The sequence below is a fragment of the Lactuca serriola genome, chromosome 8 (genome assembly GCF_051521515.1).
Source record: "Lactuca serriola cultivar US96UC23 chromosome 8, Lser_US96UC23_V15, whole genome shotgun sequence".
In the NCBI taxonomy this organism is placed as follows: domain Eukaryota; kingdom Viridiplantae; phylum Streptophyta; class Magnoliopsida; order Asterales; family Asteraceae; genus Lactuca; species Lactuca serriola.
Genome location: NC_136415.1, coordinates 148,958,800 through 148,968,097, shown reverse-complemented (window position 1 = coordinate 148,968,097; position 9,298 = coordinate 148,958,800). Strand labels below are relative to the sequence as shown.

The following is a 9,298-nucleotide window of genomic DNA, read 5'->3' as shown; positions in this document are numbered from 1 at the left end:
GAAATAGCAAAAATACATAATGAATCACGTCAATTTTAGTAAATGGCACGTTGTATATTATATGTTTCATTAACCAAAGTGCATGATTATTTATGTGACAAGCAAGTAATTTAACTTTTCCAAATAAATATTATGTACATAATGGTTTCAAAAGTCATTTAATATGAGTATGTATTGTATCACAGGACATATAAGATTGAATTTATAAACTCATGTCATATTTATCTACAACGAGTAAAGTAGAAATATGTGTTAATTAGTTGGACATATGTAAGTGATTAGTCAATGGATTAATGTGAAAAGTGTAAAAATGTAATAGTAAATAACACTAGAGACTAGAGTTAAATTATGTTACAAAGGAAGCTTAAAGGTATTCTATTACAATGGATTTGTCTTACAACTATTCTTCTTCAATAAACATTGTCTATATGTACACCTTCATCTTTTTGTAACCATTTCCATCTCTCAAACCTACAACCCCTCACCCTTTATTCATTCACATTTTATCATCATCATCAAAGCTCCACAAAATATGCACATTTAACCAAATTTTCGTTTTCTACTCACTTCCAAAAGCAACAATTGTTTCAAATCCTACACATGTTCTACCTTCCTTCCTACTTGTTGTACTTGATCTTCCGGTTCACAATATCTTTTCCAAAACCAATGTTCTTGCCATAGCAAATGTATCTCTTCAATAGGAACTTGCTTTGTTTCGGGCAAAAGGAAGTAGATAAAGAGACTCATGATAACAATCAAACCCGCAAACACCAAGAAAATCCCATATTTTAAGTGGCAAAGTGAGATTAAAAAGCATTGTGCGATTAAAGCAGTGAAGAGCATGTTGACACAAACAACCATACTTTGACCCGCGGATCTTGTTTCTAATGGGAAGATTTCACTTGGGACTAACCATCCTAGTGGGCCCCATGACCTTCCGTACCCTAGAACGAAAAGACTAATTACTACTACAAGGAATATTCCAATTCCTTTTGAGAGTACCACACCTTGACCGAATTTTAGGGCTAGAGTTACAGCCACAGCCACCTAAAAATATCACAATAACGTTTTATTTATAGGGTTTTAAAAATAGTAAAAATCATAATCCACATTCTCTTTTCACTTCATAGACTTAACGGGGACATGATTTAATCTAGTAAGCTATGTATGCGTATTTCCTTTTTTAAAGAACGACTTAATAGAGAAAGTCAGAAAATTGTTCGTTCATATTCTAAAATATCTTTTTGCGATGTCATTTACTTAGAGAACGAATATTTTTTTTTCATGTATGCGTATTTCCTTTTGTCCATTTTCATTTGTTCTATACTTTATCTTAGGATTTGTCTCTTTGTTTTTTTTTTTCTCACATCAAGAAAATTACACACACAATCACATATTCTTTTCTCCTTGTATAAATTACCACCATGTTCATGTATATTCTTTAATATTGTTATTAAAAAGACGATTAACAGAAACAGTCAAGGGTTCAAGTCTACATCCACAGTCTGAGAGTTTCAATTCCAATATGGATCAAGCTCCCTGTGGACACTGTGGGGCCCTGTATACCTAACTTACATCTCGCATGATGTAAGTTACGGGGTCAAGACAATGTGGGCCATCTCAGGAGTTGTTTAAAGATAATTTTTTTTTTATAAAATAATGTTGAAGAAAAGAAAAATACCATGCAGCAAACCATTTCAAATCCAGCTTCCAAGAAAAAAGCTCTCCTCCCAAACTTATCAACAAATGCCATTGATATAAGAGTAGCAACCACAAGAGAACCAGTAGTAATAGTAGAAGACCAAAGTGCAGCTCCTGAACCAAATCCCAAGCTCTGAAAAATCACAGGCGCATAAAACAACACCGAATTCATCCCAGTCAGCTGTTGAAACGCAGGTATACCCAAAGCTCCTATAACCAACTGCGGACGATTCTTCCTCTTCAACAAATTCCTAAAAGGATGTTTAATTGCTTTAGCAGCTTCACTTGCTTCAATAAGATCTTCAAACTCTGCATCCACTTTTGTTGTTCCCCTAACTCTCTCCAACACTTTTCTTCCTTCTTCTAACCTCCCTTGTTCCACTAAACTGTTTGGAGTTTCAGGTAAAAAAAGTCCACCAACAAACATTAGGGTTGCTGGAACAGTTGCTAACCCTAATGATAATCTCCACCCTTTTGGATGTTTTTCAGTTGCATTGTTTACAAAGTTGGCTATGAAAATTCCCAAGCAAGTTGTTAGCTGAAAAAGCTGGTTCACTGCTCCCCTAATCTTTGCAGGTGCCATTTCTGACAAATATAAAGGTACCGCCTGCACGTTTTCACATAAACAAAAAACTTTTTATTCTTCCAAGAGTAAATTACTGAAATCGTCCCTATGGTTTGGTCAAAATTGCATGTTTGGTCCCTAACTTTCTTTTTGCACTCGGATCGTCCCTGTGGTTTGATTTTGTTGCGCTTTTCGTCCCTTACATACATAAACTTAGGGACCAAACGTGTAATTTTGACCAAACCATAGGGACGAAAAACGCAACAAAATCAAACCACAGGGACAATCCGAATGCAAAAAGAAAGTTAGGGACCAAACATGCAATTTTGACCAAACCATAGGTATGATTTCAGTAATTTACTCTTCTTCCAACAACTCCTGAGCTGCACTGGCCCACACTGATAACTCAAGTACACTGTGTGTCTATGTCAGTATCAGTGTAGGCCAATGCCAATAGGGGGTAAAAAAGTAAATATTGTAATGTTTGGGGGGAAAGGAGTTTACTTGGTTGCTAAATCCAATGCCAATGCCAAGTAAGCATCGGCCAATGATTAGCATGGCAATGTTTTGTGCAAAAGCATTGAGAATTGCACCAGAGAAGAAGCTAACTGCTCCACAAAGAATGCTGGCTTTTCTGCCTTTGTTTCGGGTTACATGTGATGCTATAAATGTGGAAAGAAGGGCTGCAAAATAAAGGGATGATGTGAAGAGTGTGAGGAGTTGATTGTCATATTTGCAATAATCGGTTTCCTTGAGATGTTCTTGTTTTCTTTTGTATACTTCGTGAAAGAATTCCTTCAAGAAATAATCCATTGATGTCACTCCACCTGAAAATTAATGAAAGTTGTTGTTTTTAAAACATGAGATGTGAATCAGGTCTTAACAAAAGAGGTTATTGACTACTATGTTCAAGTTATTAAAAGATCAATTAGAAGAGCACTTAAAGAAAACATGCAAGAAAAGAAGGAATTAAGATGAAACAAATTTCAACTTTGTTTAACTTGTAAATTTCTTTTTTTGTTAAAAAGGAAGGACAAAGAAAGGCAGTGGACAAAAGATGAGAAAATGTAGTTGGGGTTGTACTACATGCATGTATAGTTGTACTTTCTTTATCTGTGTTAAGCTCTGATTGGATTTTTCTGCTATTTGTGATCAAATTTGTATCCGAACAGCTATTTCTTTAAAAGGTTTATCCCAAAAAAGAATGTTCAAGGAAATTTGATATATTTGTCCAGTTTTGCAGCTGTAGTGAATACAAATATTGCTAGTATTCGTTTTTTTCTTTTGCAAAAAGAGTGCTTTTTGAAAATTGATAAAACTATGATAAATTTTTTGATAATTTGGTCAAAATTAATGGAATAAATACAAACATAAATAACTCCAATTAAAGAACTAATAGATTCACATAATCCCATTACGCACTTTTTGAAGTTGAGAAAACAATATTATCTTTGTCTTTTTCGAATATGCCCAGCTGGAAAGAAACAAGATTTAGAAAAATCACTGACCAATTTGAATGTTTTGATGGATTGTTTTATCAAAAAAAAAACAACAGAAATCCAAGAAGTAGATGCACAAAAGTTACTGTATTTTATTACAAGAGTGAAATGGGATTTGATTTTGAATGAAATAGCGAGAGGAGTTTGAAGGATGTGTTCATTTATGTGAGTATCATAAACAGTAAAAGTAACTCCAGCTTGGATCTGACAAATGAAATGTACAGAATACAGCTTTACAGAAGCACAAAAAGACAATCTGACGAAAAAACAGATCAGAAAAAATCTTCAACAGATAATCGGACAGTAAAATCAAATCAAACAGCACACAGGGTGCCCTTTGCCGCATTTCATACAAATTGCTCCGGATATCCGATTTCAAATCTCGGAGTCGGTATTACATTGGGTTATTCAGTTCGCCGGAGAAAGAAGAAACAAATGAGGGGAGGAGAGAGACTGACCGGAGACGCCGAGATCATAGCCGAAGAGAGAACCACCGAGAGCAGCGACAATAGAAGCAAATATGAAATACCAAGTGATCTTATACTCGTAATACTCCGCCCTTGCTCCGCCTTGTCCATCCACAAATCCTCCGCCCGCCATTCTTTTTCTCGGACACGATCAGATTACCACAAAAGTGACAAAAAAACTGCAAATTTATAGGACAATATTAAAGTAATGGATTATGGATAAATGACCAGATCGGAATGACTCAGAATTTAGGGATCATGCCAATTGCCAAGGATTATGGAGGTGAATGGATAAACTGGGATAAACAAATTGGATTGGATTACCAATAGGTCTATTCCTCCTTTTAAGTATTACACTTTCTAATTATGTTTATAATTTATCCTCACTTTTCACCAAAATTTAGTACCTACTCTTTTAAACTGTGATTTGAACATACATTTAATTGTTGAAGACAATATATATTGCTGTTTATTTGGTTATTACAATATATTATTATGTTTTTTTTTTTGAAATTTTTTAATATATATCCTAAGATAATATATAAGAATCATTAATTAATTGAAGTAATAATTATAAAAAATATTATCATAATTAAATAATTAAATATGATAAACATTGATTATATATAGTATTATAATAGTTAAATATAAAATACATTAATTACAAAAATATTATTTATAATTAATATTTATCATATTTAATTATGATAATATTTTTTATAATTAATAATTCAATTAATGTTTGTTATATATGCCTTTAGAGCGTTTATTAGAAAATCTCTATGTTTTTTTGTCGTTTTTATTCATACTCACCTATGACTAGAGCCATCAATTAAATACATGATAGGGCTCACACACACAAGTATAACATACGTTTTTTGTACATACAATTTTATAAATTAGTGTTTTGTGTTTATGTGTGTCGATATAAATTTCAAATTCGTGCTTCATGTCTTACACATGTCACATACGAATTTATTTGTTTAAACATGTATAAGACATGTTTTCGCGCAACACGCAATATGTATAAAACACAACTAATTTAGTAAAATATCACATGTCACTTTATGATTTTAAGTTGTTTTAGCAATACACTTTATAATATATATATATATATATATATATATATATATATATATATATATATATATATTTGTGTATGTGAAATATACCATGCTACTTTTTGAAATATAGCATTCATGTTTTGTGTATAAATACGTGTAATTATGTGTTTTCATGTAAAAAATTTAAAGACGGATCATATTTATGTTATGACATGTCATACAAATTATCTGTGCGTCATGTTTTTGTTTTATATCTAGACATGTTTTAAGTTTTATCTCGTGTAAATTCGTGTCTGACAAAATATATAACATATATACAAATCGTCAGGTCTAAGTATAGACCGTTCAAAAGCTATGGCTTAAAATATCAAATGCATAAACCAAAACTAGACTCCGTAGCTTAAGTTTTTCGATTAAAATATTTTTTCAAAATAAATGAATTTTATAAAACACTAGCAAGAAGTAAACAAAAAATACAAACAACTATTAGATATTGTCAAATTTATATTAATATAAACTGCGAATTTGAATATCTGGGTGGTAGACTAACAAATTGCCAATAAACAAATTTATTATGTGATATAGAATAAAGTCAGAACGAGTGTCAACCCAAACAAACATATTCAAAATAGCATGAACTCTGGACAAGTCCAACTACCGACGAAGACTCATCCAAACCTTCTATGCCACTTCAAAACTCAAAAACAAATGATTAACATTATCAATTAGATCAATATAAAATCATACACATATTTGAATCGGATTCAATCCCTATATTTATCAATGGATAAAAAGTTGGTAATTTTTTGAATTTTGAATGTAAAAAACCGTAAAATGGTTAAATAAGGGAAAGAGAAAAGTGATTTTAAAAGAAGAGAGAGAAAATGACAAGAAAATTTCATTTTTTTTTATAATTAAACTGTCTAGATCGAGTGGTTGCCAAGCCACATTGCCAATGTCAGAGCAAAACCGAACCGCAAACCGAAAAAACCGCATAAATCGGAACCAAAAAACCGAAACCGAAATGAAAACCGACGATGCGGTTTTTAGTTTTGCAAAAACCGAAAATGTTCGGTGCGGTGCGGTTTCTAGTCTTGCAAAAACTGCAAAAAACCGAACCACACCGAATATATATATATATATATATATATATATATATATATATATATATATATATATATATATATTTGTAAAAACGAAGAATTCATGACAATTAAAATTTCTATAAATATAAATATCTATCTTATTAGAGGATGATTGTATATTTTTAAGCATATTTTTAGTGATATTTACAAGAACAAATAATGTTTGTTACATTTTTTAACATTTAAATATGAAAAATACTAGTGATGATAGTATCATTTTTATGAATAGATTAATTGATACTATCACATGTATGTACCTGTGAAAGAAATATTATATTTAATTCGTATTATATTCAAGCATTAAAAGAATGTTGGATGGGTGGTTATGTCATTTGATTTCAAACCAAGAGGTGGTGGTATCCGTTCATCGCCAATATATTGTTTGGGCTTTAGTTTTGCCAACCTTATAAGAGTATCCCTGATTGCTTTTGAAATAAAACTTTCATCAGTCTCACATTTCATATAAGAGAGTCAATCTGACGCTCCTCATCTCTACATAAAGTTTCTGAAGAAATGATTAACACTCATCATCCTAGTCAAAGTAACTCATTGAGTTACTGAGTTTTAGTAAAAAGGCAAAACAAAAACCAAATAAAAAATTGACAAAAAACCACAAAAAAAAAAACCGAACCGCAAATAAAAACCGCAAAAACCAAACCGCATAAAACCGAACGGTGCGGTTTCTAAATTCAAAAAACCGAAGATGCGGTTTTTGGTTCGGTTTTAGCCAAAAAGCACATCAAACCGCACCATGCTCACCCCTGAATGCTCACACAACACTCCGGGGTCTTATATGGTTATTTTATGTAATTTCTAAAGAAAAAAAATCATCTTGTAGCATATATATTGTTTATTTTAGTTATTTTTTAGGATTATCCTTAAAGTATCCAATTTATTGTTAGGAATGCACACATTCTATAATACGAAAGGTATAATTTTTATCTTTTTTAACGGCAAGTGGTATAATTTACCATTATAATAACTTAAAAGAAAGTACTAAAATAGTTGTACTGTTGTGTTTTGATTGATGATCATCTATTTATTTGTTAGACAGCGTTTTTCATTTTTCATTTTTCAATTATGATGATTGATTTGTCCCATACACATCAAATACCAACTTGGTGTTTCTTTTTAATGATATTTGACAACTAATCGATACCTTAAAGAATCATTATAGAGTACGATTCTCCAAACAACCTACTATCAATACTTTTTTTTTTCTAATATCTTCTTAGACAACATATTCTATCAAAACCCATTCTTTATAAATATATATTACTCCAGATGAAACTACTTTAGATCATATTGTTGTTGATTTTGAACGGTGGACTAGCCCAAAATTAAATTACGTGTTAAAACCCAAATATAGACCGTCTTGATATGTTATTATTGTATGTATTTAATTTATGACAAAATTAATTTAAAATATAAAGAAGAAAGTATGCAACGATTGAATCAATTGATCTAACAACTGTTTGAATCTAACCTATTGATTATAAAACAAAGAAGTTCTACATAATTGTATTCGATATGTAACTAAACAACACATTGTTCTTTCAATTATAGGAACGTTAAAAAACAAACAAAAAAAATCCTATGTTAATTTTAAATATATTTTTCTTTATTATTAATAAAACAAAAAAAATATTTTTTTAGCCGGTCAAAAGGATCATTAAAAAATGGTTCAAACTCGCGACTCTTGTTTTAGAAAAATCTTTGTGACAAAAGCAATAAACAAATACATTATACATATCGTTAGTTTTAAATCAAAAGTTGACTTTGAGCTACGTTACAAGGTTGCCAATCACCAAGATAATCATACATACTCAATTATTGAATTATACTTTTTATCTATATAGGTTTTTTTTTATTTAATTACCTTTATCTCTAAATATTGTACTTTTAAATGCAGCGATTTGATATAACAAAAGTTCTACACTTATGTGAGCACACCGACACCGGTGAGGAAAAACAAATATCATCAATATAATAGTCAATCAAAAGTTGCCGACTAATACTATTCTATCAAACAAAACTCAAAATATCATGGAAACCAAAATACTAAAATACTGTTTGAACTTTGAAGGAATAATAAATGAAGGCTCTTTATACTAACAATTTCATTCGATTTGTTAAATATCTTTTACCATTTCTTACATTTTTATTCAATTTATTAAATGTTATTTTATAGTTATTTTGAATTAATTATTTTTTTTATATATCATTTTTTTATGAGTTTTTTATTTTATTAAATTTCATATAATATTTTAATATAATAATTATAATAAATGGATATTAATTTCATTTATAAACTTACATTTTAATTTTAAAATTCCAAAAATTAAAACTCATTAATATCTGTTCTTTATTTAAATTTAAAAGATAAAAAACATTTCCATTATAATAATTCATTATTTTTTTTATTTTCTTATAAATTCAAAGTTCTTAAATATTTTAACATTTATATATATATTTTTTAAATTAACGCATTTAATACATGAGTTTCACAACTAGTAAGGAATAGAATGCAATATCGCATAGGAAAAAGAAATCATATTTGGTTATCATAAATAATCAAAATACTAAAATACCGTTCGGAAGAATAAGCAATAGAATGTAATATTGTCCTGAAAAAAAAAATCATATTTAGTTGTCATAAATAATGACGCAATCGTTATAGTATATATGATTCTTTTTATTTTATTGTAATCATTGGTCCGTCTTGAGGATTCAAATGTCCAATGCCTAGGATAAGCTAGAAAATATAAAGGTATTTTGACCCTAACATGTAACGGATTAAATTATATTTACTAAAGTTCTTTTAAAACAATGATAAACTTTATCAAAATAAACATAC

The 9,298-nt window shown here is 30.0% G+C and overlaps 1 protein-coding gene across 1 annotated transcript; it reads right to left on the bottom strand.

Annotated features, from left to right (window-relative positions):
- Positions 1–290: 290 nt before the first annotated feature.
- Positions 291–4,611, bottom strand: LOC145066052 (sugar transport protein 14-like). Its single transcript, XM_079013205.1, has 4 exons — positions 4,224–4,611; positions 2,771–3,093; positions 1,682–2,308; positions 291–1,047 (listed from the first exon to the last, which is right to left on the bottom strand). The coding sequence occupies exons 1-4, from the start codon at positions 4,363–4,365 to the stop codon at positions 595–597; spliced, it is 1,545 nt and encodes a 514-aa protein (XP_078869331.1). The 5' UTR covers positions 4,366–4,611; the 3' UTR covers positions 291–594.
- Positions 4,612–9,298: the final 4,687 nt, after the last annotated feature.